Source organism: Chamaea fasciata, unplaced genomic scaffold (genome assembly GCF_029207755.1).
Source record: "Chamaea fasciata isolate MVZ Bird 193981 ecotype frontalis unplaced genomic scaffold, bChaFas1.0.hap1 SCAF_3, whole genome shotgun sequence".
Classification (NCBI taxonomy): domain Eukaryota; kingdom Metazoa; phylum Chordata; class Aves; order Passeriformes; family Sylviidae; genus Chamaea; species Chamaea fasciata.
In genome coordinates, this window is record NW_027094088.1 from 112,893,954 (window position 1) to 112,908,970 (window position 15,017).

Here is a 15,017-nt window from a genome sequence, read left to right on the forward strand (position 1 = left end):
TCATGGAATCGTGGAATGGTTTGGGCTGGAAGGGCCTTAAAATCCATCCAGCTTCACTCCCTCCACGAGACACTTCTGCAGGGGTGGAGAAGGATTTGTGGCATGGGAAAAGCTCGTCCCACCCCACACCTGGCATGGCCGGAGTGATGGCTGTGGGAAGAAGGGGACACTGGTGGGGAGGGGACAGGAGGGACGAGGGGAGCTGACCGTGCCTCTCCCACCCCGCAGGGCCGCCTGGAGATGTGGGTGGACATGTTCCCCATGGATATGCCGGCGCCCGGCCCTGCCATCGATATTTCTCCCAGGAAACCAAAGAAGTAAGGAACAGCCCAGCCAACCAATCCCAGGGAAAACGAGAGGCTGGAGCCCAGCTTCTCCCATCTCCTGCTGCTGCTCCATGGCCAGCCCAGCCCTCTGCTTGGGTTCCTCAGCCATGCTGTCATTCCCAGAGATCCCAACACTGGCGGCAGTTCCAGAGCTGCTCCTGAGCAGCTGAGGGTGGTGTCCCACATCCTCCATCCCCTGCAGCTCCTGATCTTTCTTGCCTGTCTGAACTGGGAAATTCCATCGTTCCCAGTCCTTGGTGCAGGGCCAAGGCAGAGCAGAGCACCCAGCCCTGAGCTTCTCCTGAGCAGACCCAGTTTTGGACAGAAATCTCCCACATTCCAAGCCTGGGCTGCCCCGTTGAGCCTTTGGCAAGTTCCTTGCAGAGGTTGGGAGCAGAGGAGGGAAAGCTCCCCTTGGTGCTTGGCTCGCCCTGGTGAGGCTGATCCGAGTTCATGTCGAGATCATGGAATCATGGAATGGTTTGGGTGGGGAGGAACCTTAAAGCTCATCTTGTTCCACTCCCTGCCATGGGCAGGGACACCTCCCACTGTCCCAGGTGCTCCAAGCCCCAATGTCCAACCTGGCCTTGGGCACTGCCAGGGATCCAAGGGCAGCCACGGCTGCTCTGGGAATTCCAGCCCAGCCCCTCCCCACCCTCCCAGCCAGGAATTCTTTCCAATATCCCATCCAGCCCTGCCCACTGGCAGTGGGAAGCCATTCCCTGTGTCCTGTTCCTCCATCCCTTGTCCCCAGTCCCTCTGCAGCTCTCCTGGAGCTCCTTTAGGCCCTGGCAGGGGCTCTGAGCTCTCCCTGTATCTTTCCCCTCTCCACATGAACATTCCCAGCTCTCCCAGCCTGTCCCCATAGGCAAAGTCCCATCCCTGTAATCATCTTCACGGTTGAGATCCCCTCCCGCTCTTGCCCTCCAGATCTCTGGGATGGATCCCTGTGAGCAGTTCCCGGTTCCTGGCAGCTGCCTCTGCTTCCTGGCAGCATCACTCCGTCCTCTCCCATCCCACTCCCCGTTCCTGTGCCTCACCTCCCTCTCCCTCCCTCGGGCAGGTACGAGCTCAGGGTGATCGTGTGGAACACCGACGAGGTCATCCTGGAGGACGACGACTACTTCACCGGCGAGAAGTCCAGTGACATTTTTGTCAGGGGGTAGGTACAGGCTGGAATTCCATTGGTGCCTCTCCCAGGGTGAGTGCCAGCCCTGGAGAGGAGCAGGAAGAGGGCAGGACACAGGTGGTGCTGGGAAGTGTCTTGGTTTGGGAAGACAGGTATCTGCTAGGTAATAAAAAAAAACAGCTGGAGTTTTTTTTTTGAATGGAGAGTGTAAACCTCCCCTCCACCCCTTTTTTTTTCTTTTTCAATTATAAATTTACAATCAGAGGCTGGAAGGGACCCAACGGTGCTGGTGTCTCGTGTCTCTCCCCCTCTCCTTGGCTGCAGCTCCCGTGGGCCCTGCTCAGAGCTGTGGGTGCTTGCCTGGAACATCGCTGAGGTGGTTTTGTGCCTCGGTTTGGAAAGACAGGTGTCTTCCAGGGAAAACCTGGAGCCTCCCTTGGAATGGAGAATGTAAACCCCCTCCCTCTGAATTATTATCATTTTGAAACTAAGGGGGCTCTCAGGCAAAGATATGGGAATAGGGATAACGGTTCTTTAGTAAGGAATATCAAAAATAAAATTGTGGTAGTACCAAAAAAGCAAGCAAACAAAAAGAAAACACTGACAGAGTCAGAATACGACCTGACACCCTGTTGGTCCGGGTGTTGGTGTCAGGCCAATCAAGTCCTCCTGGAGTGACAGATGTGGTTCTGTTGGAGCAGAGATGATCCTGTGGAAGGATCCAGTGGTGCTGAGATGGGTCCGGGCTCCCTCGGGGAATCCAGTGCACACAGGCTGTGCCGCTGTTCTGAATGCCAGGGGTGATCCAGGTAGGAATGCTGGGCTCCTCCCCCTGAGCGGAGCATTTCTCCATGGGGTGGTGGAATTGTATCAGTCGTGCAGTGAGCCTCGATGGTCCACGAACAGCAGATATCCCCTGGAGCGAGGATGGGTCCTGGAAGAGACAAAAAAACCCCACCTCCCCAACCAGTTTTAACAGCTGGCAACAGAATACTTACTTTTGGTTACGTCTTGCATCGCAACCCAACACAAGCAGCCCCAGCCCCTTCTTCACAACTTTTAGGTCTTTCCAGGTGTTCCTGTCCCCTCTCCTGCCCCGTGTAAACCTGTGCCCCCCTCTCGCCCCCCGGACCCTGCAGGTGGCTGAAGGGGCAGCAGGAGGACAAGCAGGACACGGATGTGCATTACCACTCCCTCACCGGCGAGGGCAACTTCAACTGGCGCTACATCTTCCCCTTTGACTACCTGATGGCCGAGGAGAGGATCGTCATCTCCAAGAAGGAGTCCATGTTCTCCTGGGATGAGACCGAGTACAAGATCCCAGCCCGCCTCACCCTGCAGGTCTGGGACGCCGACCACTTCTCGGCCGATGATTTCCTGGGTACGTGGAAGGTCCAGAGCATCCCAAAAACCCCTTGGGGTGCTGCTGGATGGAGCAGGTGGGATGGGAGGGCAGGAAGGGTCCGCAGAGGGATTGGGACAGGCTGGATCCATGGGCCAGGGACAAGTGCCAGGTCCTGAACTGGGGTCACACCAACCCCACAAAGCACTCCAGGCTGGGGCAAAGGGGTTGGGAAAGGCTCTGGGGAACTGTGCTGGTGCCTGGACGTGAGCCCAGGTGTGCCCAGGTGGGCAAGAGGCCCCTGGGCTGTGCCAGCTCTGGGGTGGCAGCAGGGCCAGGGCAGTGCCCGTCCCCTGTGCTGCCACTGCTGGGGCACCTCCAGGGCTGGGGGCAGCTCTGGGCCCCTCCTGACAACAGAGACCTGCAGGGGCTGGAGCGTGTCCAGGGCAGGGAACGGAGCCCCAGGAGAGGCTGAGGAGCTGGGAAAGGGGCTGAGCCTGGAGAAAAGGAGGCTCAGGGGGGACCTGGTGGCTCTGCACAACTCCCAGACAGGAGGGGACAGCCAGGGGGGGTCGGGCTCTGCTCCCAGGGAACAGGGACAGGACAAGGGGAAATGGCCTCGGGCTGGGCCAGGGCAGGCTCAGGTGGGACAGCAGCAGGAATTTCTCCCTGGAAAGGGTGGTCAGACCTTGGCACTGCCCAGGAAGGTTTGGAGTTTCATCCCTGGAGGTGTCCAAGGAATTCCTGGATGTGGCACTCAGTGCCCTGGGCTGGGGAGAAGGTGGGGATCAGTCACAGCTTGGACTCGATGGGCTGGGAGGGCTTTTCCAATGTTCATGTTTCCATGATCTGAGATCCCTTTTCTCCACTTCTGTAGCCAAGACACCCCATTTCTCCTTCCCAGAGCTGGCTCACAGCTGCCCCCCAGGACAGGAGATGCTGGTCCAGCCCATCTCCAGCCAAGGAGTTGGCCTTTTTGGCATGCCAACCTCTGTTCTCCCCTTTATCCTGCCAGGGGCCATCGAGCTGGATCTGAACCGCTTTCCCCGGGGAGCCAAGACGTCCAAGCAGTGCAGCCTGGAGATGGTGACCAACGAGGCGGAGCTGCCCATGATCTCCATCTTCAAGCAGAAGCGGGTCAAGGGCTGGTGGCCGTTTGTGGCCAGAGATGAGAACGATGAGCTGGAGATCACCGTAAGGATGGGGAAAAGGGAGGGTTATCCTCCTGGGGACTGCACTCTTTGCGGACACCCTTCGTCCCCCCGCATGGCTTTGTTCCCTCGGAACCCTTCTGGCCTTGGGAGCAGAGGTGGGAGCAGCTCCCAGGCCTCAACACAGCTCTCTGCTCTCTGCAGGGCAAAGTCGAGGCCGAGCTGCACCTTCTGACAGCGGAGGAGGCCGAGAAATCCCCCGCTGGGCTGGCTCGAAATGAGCCGGATCCCCTGGAGAAACCCAAGTGAGTAGGAGAAGCCTCTCGGCAGCAGGGACCTGGGATTATGGGCTTCTACTCCCACCTGGAGTGCTGCATCCAGCTCTGAGCCCCTGAACAGGAAAGACACGGATCTGTTGGAAAGGGGCCGGAAGAGGCCATGGAGATGTTCCGAGTCTGGAGCCCCCCTGCCGTAGAGCCGGGCTGGGAGAGCTGGGGGTGCTCACCTGGAGAGGAGAAGGCTCCAGGGAGAGCTCAGAAGCCATTCCAGGGCCTAAAGGAGCTCCAGGAGAGCTGGAGAGGGACTTGGGACAAGGAATGGAGGGACAGGACACAGGGAATGGCTTCCCACTGGGAAAGGGCAGGGAGAGATGAGATACTGGGAAGGAATTGTTCTCTGGGAGGGTGGGCAGGCCCTGGCACAGGGTGCCCAGAGCAGTGTGGCTGCCCCTGGATCCCTGGCAGTGCCCAAGACCAGGTTGGACACTGGGGCTTCGAGCAGCCTGGGAGATGCCCCTGCCCATGGCAGGGGGTGGAACAAGAGGAGCTTTAAGGTCCATGAATCCCTTTTCCACGGTGATGGATTAACGCTGGGTGTTTGGTTCCCCTGCAGCCGCCCGGACACGTCGTTCATCTGGTTCCTGAACCCGCTCAAGTCCATCAAATACCTCATCTGCACCCGCTACAAGTGGCTCATCATCAAGATCGTGCTGGCCCTGCTGCTCCTCATCATGGTGGCCCTGTTCCTCTACAGCATGCCGGGATACATGGTCAAGAAGCTGCTGGGTGCATGAAGGACAGGAGCCTCTCCCGTGTCCCCAGCCCCCTGCACGACCTTCCCAGCTCCATGTCCTTCTCCTCCCCGTGACCTCTGGGCAGCCCTGGGGGCATCTCCTCCCTGCTGCTGCTGCTGCTGGGTGTCCCCTTTGCATTCCTTCTCTGTGGGTCCCATTCAGCCTTCAGTCCCAGGGAAATGGGGCGGGAGCACAGCACAGATCCCCACACTCTGCATCCCGCACCGGGGCTGGGAGAGGTGCCCAGCTGCCTCCTGTGGGAGTCTCCGAGGCCTCTGCCCATTGGGGTCATGGCTGGTGCCTTGCTGGGAATCAGGGGAAGGAGAGGGAAGCTGTGGGAGTGCTCCAGGAAGGCTCCTCAGAGGGGTGTTCAGAATCCAGGATGGAGCTGGGAGCTGGGATGGAGCAGCTGGGGACATGCCAGCCCCACCAGAGTGAGGGCACAGAGCATCCCCAGTGCCTGTCCCCACTGCTGTCCTGCTCCACTTGGAGCTCTGGAGGTCACATTGCCTGGCACAGGGATCTGTCCCACCTCGGGAATGCTGGACATGGTGCCCCAGCAGGCCCTGCTGAGAGACCTGGGCTGGGCTCTGCCCTTTCCTCCCACCGCTCCAGCAGGGACAGGGACGTGTCCCAGAGCTCAAACGTCTTCCCAAGATCACCCACCCAGAGGTGGCTGTGGCTGGACATCCCCGGGCTCACAGATCCTCTGCCACAGTGTGAGCTCCCAGTGTCCTTCTGGATTCTCCGTGTATTTTGTTTGGCTTGGTAATTCTTGTGGCTGGAGTCCTTCTGGCCGTGTGTCCTCGGGAATGGCTCTTTCCTCGGCTCTCCATGATATCCAGCTGCTGCAGAGCCGCCTTTCTCAGCTCCCGGTGTGCAAGACCCCCACTGAAGAACTGAGGACATCTCAGAGATGTTTTAATGTGGATATTACTATTCCAATCAGTCAATAAAAACCAGCTTTCACGTCCGGGTTCTCATGGTAGTGGGTGTTGTGGTTTGACACGGACCTAACGCCAGGTACCTACAAAAGCTGTTCCGCCTGAAAAAAGATATTAGCAAAGGGTTGATGAGCTAAGATGAGGATTGGGAGAAAAACACTCTAAGAGTAAACAGGTTCAAATTTAAAGGTATGAGGTCAGGTTATTATTAACAGAGTCAGAGGAGGATAATGAGAAATAAAAGAAGCTTTTAAAACACACTTTTTCCCCCTCAGCACCTTTCTCTTCCCTGTGAACGACTGATGCACAGACAGATCAGGGGGGATACTGAGACGTTTATAGTGAGAAACAAATTGGTTTTAAACACTTCTTCAAGACAGTGTTTCCTTATAAGATATTTCTTCACTTGTCACGTCACCAACACACCTTAACGTCATTATTCGTGGGTGCTCATGTGCTGGCAGGCTTCAGCAGGCTCCTCTCTGTGATGCTGGGAGAGGCTGCCTGGAACAGAGGCCAGACAGAGTTAAAGCAATAAAGTGGGTATTTATAAAAGGCCTTCAAAGGATACACCTTGGGCAGTACAAAACCCTGGGCAAAACTCTACCCAAGATGGACCCCAGGTCACGAGTTTTCACACTTTTGTAAGTTTTTGTCCATTTCCATATTGGGGTTAATTGTCCAATGACAGCTTCAGGTGATGAAGTCCCATCCTCCCAGTTTGCTCTCCTCAATCTGCTGCTGTTTATACTTTTTTACACTCAAGGCCTCACCCGTAAGGCATCTGCCATGTTGCATTTTCTCCCCCCAAGGTCAGGCAGAGACAAGCTTCTCTGCGCTGCCGTGGTGCTCTGCAGGTGTGTCCCACAGCCTGGAGCCCAGCTCCTTCTTATCTCTCTACACTTTCCCACTGACAGCGCAGGGAGACAGGGCTTGGGGGGTTTTGGTCAGTTCGTTACTTGAGACCTCATTCAGTTCCCTCAGGGACAGGAGGCTTTTCTTTGCTATCCTGTGGGGTCCTTCCCACGGGCAAAGCAGTTTTCCCAGAACTGATATGGCGTGGGTCACTGCTCCATGGGCTGTAGTCTTTTAAGGACAGGCTGCCGTAGTTTGGAAGCAAGGGCCCTCTCTCTCCCTTTGGGTCTCTCACTGGTGGCTTAGTTTGACAGACAGGTGGCTGCTAGGGAGGGCAGGGCCTCCCTTGGAATGGAGAATTCAAACGCCCTCCCTCTGAATTATCATAGTTTTAAAAATTAAATGGGCTCTCAGGCAAAGATACGGGGATAGGAACAACAGTTCTTTACTAGTATGTATAGCAAGGCGACAAAACAACAACAGCTCCAGCATTAACAATAAACAGAACCAGGAACCCAGTAACAGCTCCCCTGACCACAGGCACTTTGCCCTTTGCTGCAGTTCCAGGCACAGCCAGCAGGGGCGCTGGTGGCTCCCGGCCGGGCAGGGCAGGCGCGATGATTCCCCCGCGGCTGCAGGGGGCGCTGTGGGGCGGGCTCGGGGAGCACGCGGTGATGGCGGCTTTGTCCGAGACGGGAAAAGATGGAAGGGATGGATCAGAAACTCCAGAGCTGAGGCTGAAGATGTGGGAGGTCTCGGCAGGCAGGGGGTGTGGGCTACAGAGCCCCAAAAAGACTCCGAGCAGTGCCCAAGAAGCAGCAGGGGGGCGGAACAACAGTGACCCCCTCCCAGCACGGCGACAGGCCCCTCCTCCAGCGAGGCAGGAGATAACAAGGTCCCAGTTCAGTGGCTGCTCCCAGGAGCAGACGCTCACCCCACAGCTGAAGAAACAGGACCCAGCTGGGCTTCTGTAGCAGGAGTGAGTTCTTTTCCCCAAGCAGCAGCTGCACCGCTCTCCTCCGAAGGTTCAATGAGTGTGAGTTTCTCCTCCCCACTGCCATTTCAAGCACCCAGTCATCAGTGCTTCTTAGCAACACAAGGGGAAAAAATTCCAGGAGTAACAAGTAAAGAAAAGGAAAGGAAAAAACCCCCCAAAAAACTCTACCGCCAACAGTTTTTCCCGTACCGACATGTTACATCAAATTTGAACTTCTAAATTGTTTGCATATATGCACTACCTTAATTATATACATATATACATGCAGCGACAGATAGAAGCACAATGACCTGGGTAGTTCATCCTAAAACAAGTTCCCCTTGAGGTATGCACCAGGTTTCTCCATCCTTTTGCATCACCCACCAGGTGCAACCTGGTCCCTGAGCGAAGACAACCCCACAGATGAGATTGTCTCTGCTGGAGGCAGAATGAATCCAAACAGTTTTCCCCAGCATACCTCTCCTGTCTACCACCGGAACCTTATCTCCATCTGTTGTTCTCAGCGGCTCGGACTGGGCAGGACCTGCTCGGCTGGTGGGACCTCCAATGTCCACCAACCATGTGGCCTTTGCTAAATGAATCTCCCAGTTCTTGAATAATAGAATAAAAATGCACTACTCTGAGAACACACACACATAAAAGACTCACGAAAACACCGATGCTGCTGTTGTTGCTACTGCCTCGACTGCTACTGATAGGACGCTCACGGGACACTGACTACTGAGGCCTCTGCTGCTGCTGTGGCTGCTGCTTGTGTTGGGGACTTTGAGACTTTATGTTACCAGTCTTCTGTGTACTGCTACGGACTAATAATTTTGCCTTCTTGGGACTGATCTAATGATGACTTTGCTTTTACAACTACCCATCGTCTTTGTCTTCAGCGAGGACACCCCAGAAATTTGACCCTCCCTCTGTAAGGGATCTTGGTCACGTTGGCTGGAGCGTGCCGGGGGAAGGGACGGCTAGGATCTCACAGCAGCGTTCCCGTAGCTGGGGCTTCCCCCCCTTCCTCTGCCCGGCAGGGGGGACAGGGGGGGACCCTGGCCCGGCCCTGCCAGGCTCCTGGGGACCGCGATGGGGGTGTGGATCAGCAGAAGGATGTTATCAGCCGCTGGGCTTGATCCGGCCAGGATGGAGCATTCTCTCCTCCCCTCCCGCTGCCTGGCAGCTGCCGGGCCCGGCCCTGCCAGGGCTGCAGCAGGTCAGGGGCCAGCCTGGCTGTGCCAGGCCCAGGGGCCACGCAGCGGAGCGGGGCCAGCCCCACCGACACCCCCGTTACCTGTTCCGAGGCCGGGAGAAAAGAGAAATTTTCCCAGATATTGATGAGTGATGGAGAGACGGGAAGACTGATTCAGTGAGCAGAATTCGATTTTACTCTGGTTTTCCAAAAGCTTATATACCTACCATTTCAGGAAGGTTAATAATTTCCACTACAATAATTAGGTTAAAAGATCACACAAACAACTTACGCATTTTACAACATCTTGCTTGAATCTCTCCTCTTCCCATAAGCATGTTTAATCCCATGTTCTGTAATCTTCAGAGCTCTGTTTGCTCCTGCCATGGCATCCTGATTATCAAACCAGCCGCGCTAATTAGGTCTATTTTAGGCTCTGTCTTGTATATTCCCACATCTGCCCCTTTGTATTGAGCAAATGACCACTCCTTTAATGACCTTATTAATTAATCTCTGCAGACATTGAAGCAAGCAACATATCACAACTATCATCATTATTAAAATCATCACATGCATTCCTATCCTAAAAAAATCCTTTAGCCAAGGTGTCAAACCCCAGCCACTAAACAGCTTATCCAGCCAAGATCCAGATTCTACCTTTAGTTTGAACACACTGTCCTTTAGCTGCTCTATGTTTTTATGGGTAGATTCTGAGTGACCAGAATGATTCACGCAACACATTCCATCCAAATCCTCACATCCATGGCCCTGAGCCAGGAGGAGGAAATCAATGCTGGTTTGCCCAGTTTTACAAACTAACATGTCTTACACTGTCAACATCCGTTAATAACTTTGATAAAGCGGAGTTGGTGGCATTTGTCTGTTTTGCCACCCAGCAGGCTACCTTATTTAGTTGACCTAAGGCCTTGTTTTGCAGCCAGTCCTGGCAAAAGCAAAGAGGCCCAATTCATCTGGGTCACTGACAACAAAGACAATTCATCATCGCAGAATTCATCGAATGCATGCAAACTGTGCCTTGTTCTGCGGGGACACTTGTGCTGTAAAATCACGGAGGCATTAGGTGTCAGCACAGTCAGCCGTCCCAAACTACAGGGACCTCCCTTTTATGTGCGAAGGGATCGCTGCCCAGGCCCCATCTCCACAAACCAGGAACATTCCCGGCGGCAGCCACTGGACTTAGAAGGACTGACAGAAGTGTAATTGCACCAAAAGGTCTGATCCTTATACGCGGGATGATAGGCAGACACATCCCAAGGTGTAGCCTGATTTTTTCCTGTGTAATTAAAATAACACAAAAATCCACTTTTACAGAACCCGGAAGTTCTTGTGGCTCCAAGGGTGTGACAGGAAGGTAAGGAGTCCACTGATCCCATGTATTAACGGGATTTGAGCCCTGTCCAATGCTTTTAGTAGCTTCTGGTACTGGGCAGCCACCTAATGCCAAACCAACTGAACAGGCTGAGAATGGATTTTCTGGGGATGCGGTAGCTATGCATAAGGCATCTCGTTTGGTTGCATTAGCCAGAGTTATCCAAACATTTGTTTTGTGTTGATCAACAGGCCAGGCTGGGCTACAAAAGGCAAGCAATGCTAATAAGCAGCGCATCTGATTCAACCCCATGGTGTTTTGTTTGTTTGTTTTGAACCATGCTGTGGTGAGAAAGAAAGAAAGAATCCCTTTTAGCTTTTCCCCTTTTTGTCCTTTCTTAAGATCATCCAAATATAAAGCACTGAGTTGTTTTGCCTGCATTCTACTTTGCAAATATTTTTGGACTTCCTCAAAACTTCCCTCCTGAGAGGAGGGAGCTGAGGACTATCCTTTTCTTGTGGCCTGCTATAATTAAAATGTCAAACGCTTTAGATCTGATTTACACTACATCTTTGCCAAAAGGGCTCTGCCATGTCACCAATTTTCACACCCTTTACACTGACACAAAACCTAAAGTTCACAGTTTCCTTTACAGGTAGGACAAAAGATGTCATCAGCTGCAGTCTGGGTGGGGCTCGCCCTCTTCCTCCTCGCCCCTGGGCTTGGTGGGGTCAGCTCCTGGTAGGGGTTCTCAGAATGGCTTTACATTCTTTGCAGGAATCCAGCAGGGTCCTCTTTCTGAGGAGATACAGGGAAACCCCCTTCCCCAAGTAACCAAAGGGTAAGGGCCCAGGATTTTACCGGATTCTGAGTCATGGATCACTCCTGGTGGTTTTTCCTTGCAGGAAAACAATGTGGATGATTCAAAATGCCTGGTCATAGGGGGATTCAAGTTTGTCATTGAACAGTTCAAGGAATTAAAAACATACAGGTCCTTGCATGGTCTTTCAGCGGGTGCGTCTCCAGCTCCCCCCTTTTGTTGGACCAGAAGACGTTTGAGGGTGCCATGGGCACGCTCTATAATGGACTGCCCTGTGGGGGAGTGTGGTGTGTCTCTTTTGTGGGTGATACCCCATAAGGAGAAAAAACCAGCAACTCTACGGGAAATGTATTGCAGGTCCATTGTCTGTCTTAATCTGTTGGGGAACTCCTAGTGTGGCAAAGGCAGCAGCGAAATGACAGCAGACATCCTTCGCTGTCTCTCCCGTGTGAGCTGAGGCAAACGGAGAACCCGAATGTGTGTCAATGGAAGCGTGCACAAATTTCAAGTGGCCGAATTCAGGAAAGTATGTTACATCTGTCTGCCAAATCTGTAGGCTTTGGAAATCTCTTGGGTGGACTCCTGTGTTCACTTTATGAAGAGAGCAACGTTGGAAATCTGGACACGTATTCATTATGCTAGAAGCTTGTGCTGGAGTTAATTCAAAATGTCTCACTAAAGATGCAGCATTCTGATGAAAAAAAGGAATGGCTCAGCCTAGCTTGTTCTATTTTGTTTGGTAAAACATGCTGTAGTGATAAGGCTAACAAGTCTGTCTGGGCGTTACCTTCAGTGAGATAACCCAGCAGATTGGAATGCGACCTAATATGCATAAAAAGTAAGGAGCCGTCCTTTTGTCTAACAGAGTAACCAGCAGTTTCAACCAGGAAAAAAAGAGTGTCACTTTTAACATTTTTCAAGAGAGAATTCTCTGCTCTTTGCACAATACCTGAAACATATGCGGAGTCAGTAACCAGATTAAAAGGTGTGCTGAACTTCTGAAACACTCTGGCCACAGCAGCTAATTCTACTATTTGTGGAGACCCTTCAACAACAGCAATATCAGACTGCCAGGTTCCAGTTTCAGAATCCTTCCATACAATCCCTGATTTATGGATTTTCCCAGCACCATCTGTGAATATTGCCACGGCTCGCAAAGGAGTCTCACTTCTCTTTGGCTTGGGGAGTAAATTAAAAGAAGAGCTTAACAATTTGTGTTTAGGTGGGTGGATAGATATCTGCCCTGGGTAATCTGCTACAGCAATTTGCAATTTTTCAGACATCTGTAACAACCAATTCAAATAAAACATTGTGAGAGGTAGATAGATACGATCAAAATCTTTCCCAGCCAAGGAGGTCAGTCTTTGCCGACCTCTGACAATCAACACGGCCATAAGTTCATCTTGCATGGTGTCTTGGTTTAGATAGACAGGTATCTGCCAGGGAGGGTTGGAGTCTCCCTTAAAATGTAAGCCTTTCCCCCCCTTTTCCAAATTATCATAAATTTGCAATTGAAAGGCTGTCAGGCAAAGATTTTGGGAATAGGTATAGCAGTTCTTTACTAGGGATATAAAAATACAGACGTTGTAGTACAGAAGAATAAGCAGACAAATAAACAAACAAGAAATCCTAGAAAACCCTGACAGAGTCAGAAATACAACCTGACACCCTGTTGGTCAGGGTGTTGGAAGCAGTCCGGAGTGAGCCCTCCTGGAGTGGCAGATGTGGTTCTGTTGGAGTAGAGATGATCCCGTTGAAGAAAAAGGGTCCAGTAATGGTGAGATGGGTCTGGTCTTCCTCCAGGGATCCGGTGGAAAAACTGGATCCCTAGTGGGACTGTGGCTCCTTTTTATCCAGGTGAAGATGGTTTGGCTCCTCCTCCCCGTGTGGAGCAGCTTACAATAGTGCAGTGTAATGTGTAATGTCATTGACGAGCTCTTAATGGCCCAGTAGCAGAAGATATTCCCATGGGAGTAGTGAAACAATGAAGAGAGATAAGCAGCACTCCGCCATCTGATAAGTGACACTGACCCATTTGGGCAAAGATAAGCAATTCTGCTCCACCCAGATGGAATACAATAATATGCTCTTTACAAAAAACCCATGGCACACGGAAATAGTCTTGGGCATATTATTAGGCAAAAAGACCCACTCGATAATTAGCAGAGGCTCTGGTTGTTCTGAATCCCACTGAAATATTAAGGCATGGGGCTGCTACTGGGGTTCAGAACGATTAATCACAATGGCAGTTCAGGAGCCCAAGGAGGAGATTGTCTCTGGGAGATAGCATCAGCCACTTTCTGAAGTGCAATCTGTGCTTCTTTGTTTAAATGCCTAGGTGATAACAGGTCTGATTCTCCCCTCAATAGGGCACACAATGGCTCCAAAACTGCATTTGAAATCCCAAGCAAGGGACCAACCCAATTTATCATTCCCAGCAATCTCTGTGCATCATGTAAAGTTTTGATTTCAGTTGAAATTTGCAAGGGTTGTGCAGAAACAGAACGAAAGCCTATTTGCCAACCCAAATATTTCCAGGGAGATGTCTTTCGAACCTTTTCAGAAGCAATGGTCAGGCCCACTGATGTAGCAGCTTGGCAGACTGCCTGCACTGCTTCTTCCACACGAACCACAGTTTCTGCAGAGGTGAGGATATCATCCATATAATGATACAACAGAACATCAGACATTCTTTCCCGTACCGGACTCAGAGTTTTTGCCACATACCACTGGCATACGGTGAGGCTGTCTCGCATTCCTTGAGGCAATACTAACCAATGATATCAATTAAGTGGTGCCTGAATATTAATACTTGGCAGAGAACAGCTCAATTCGAGTGCATCGTCTGGATGCAGTGGAATATCAAAAAACCAATCCCTGAAATCAATTACTGTTAGATGCCAATTTCTAGGGATCAGGGAAGGAGAAGGGAGCCCAGGTTGTAGGGCTAACCCTAACCCATTCCCTCAATTGCCTCATTTCTTGTGAAAAACGAGTTCCACTCTCTTTTAAAAATTTATAAGTTTAATAAAAATTAAAAATAGACAAGGAGACATAAGAGCAAACGTTCCAGCTGGGGTACTTCACCAGAAAGCACACCCTTCTCTTTATATTACTGTGTTTTAAGGGTTGCTGTTTTACATATTCAATAGATATTAAAACATTCTTTTCTGTTTCACGTTTTCCCAATCATCTTATTTGATGGATTTATTTGTGGGTGTCTCCACTCTGTTCGGTAACATGGGTCTTGGCTGCTTTTATTTTGATGTGGATCTGAGAGCTGTAGAGAGCAGGCAGCTCTGCTAAGCTCCGCTGTATGAGCTCGGGAAAAGGCGAGCACGGAGACGGCCACTCCAGGCGCTGGGGCCGGGGTGTGCGAGCTAGCCAGGCGATCCGGCCCTCAGCGTCACCCCTGACAACACCCAAAACCATGGCACGTGGTAATGCAACCCCTACACTTCTAGCAGGTGCTTCCAAACAGGGAAAGAGTCTCACTTTACCTTTTGACAGGTTAAGAAGTTTAGCTGGAAAGTTCCGTGGATTTCTCCTTGTAATTGGCTCGGAGCCAGCCCAGAAGTGTGGATTGGACGCTGAGAACGTAACTCAAAGACTGTTGTTACACTCACTGGGCCAAGGGCCAAAAAGCCCACCTAAGCTGTTAAGTACCAAAGAGAGAGAACAAAGGACCTCGACGCTTTTTGAGGTGCTGTAGCAAGCAAGGAGTTTGTCTCTGTGCTGTGCTTGACTTTGTTGTTTTGTTTTTTGTACCATTTTCCTTCGTCATTAAAACCCTTGAGATTTTTCAAGGCACTCTCAATCAGCCATCTCGCTCATTATTATAACCACATTTCTGCTAGGCTGGACCCTCAGAAGT

At 51.9% G+C, this 15,017-nt stretch overlaps 1 protein-coding gene across 1 annotated transcript in view; it reads left to right on the forward strand.

The window, feature by feature from the left end:
- Positions 1-5,993, forward strand: part of OTOF (otoferlin) — a 99,540-nt gene extending 93,547 nt beyond the window's left edge. Inside the window, exons 38-43 of the mRNA XM_066180163.1 lie at positions 229-317; positions 1,390-1,488; positions 2,595-2,836; positions 3,813-3,991; positions 4,153-4,253; positions 4,840-5,993. Coding sequence (XP_066036260.1) covers positions 229-317; positions 1,390-1,488; positions 2,595-2,836; positions 3,813-3,991; positions 4,153-4,253; positions 4,840-5,020 — 891 coding nt within the window. The 3' untranslated portion in view covers positions 5,021-5,993. The remainder of the gene's footprint in view (positions 1-228; positions 318-1,389; positions 1,489-2,594; positions 2,837-3,812; positions 3,992-4,152; positions 4,254-4,839) is intronic.
- The last annotated feature ends 9,024 nt before the right edge of the window (positions 5,994-15,017 follow it).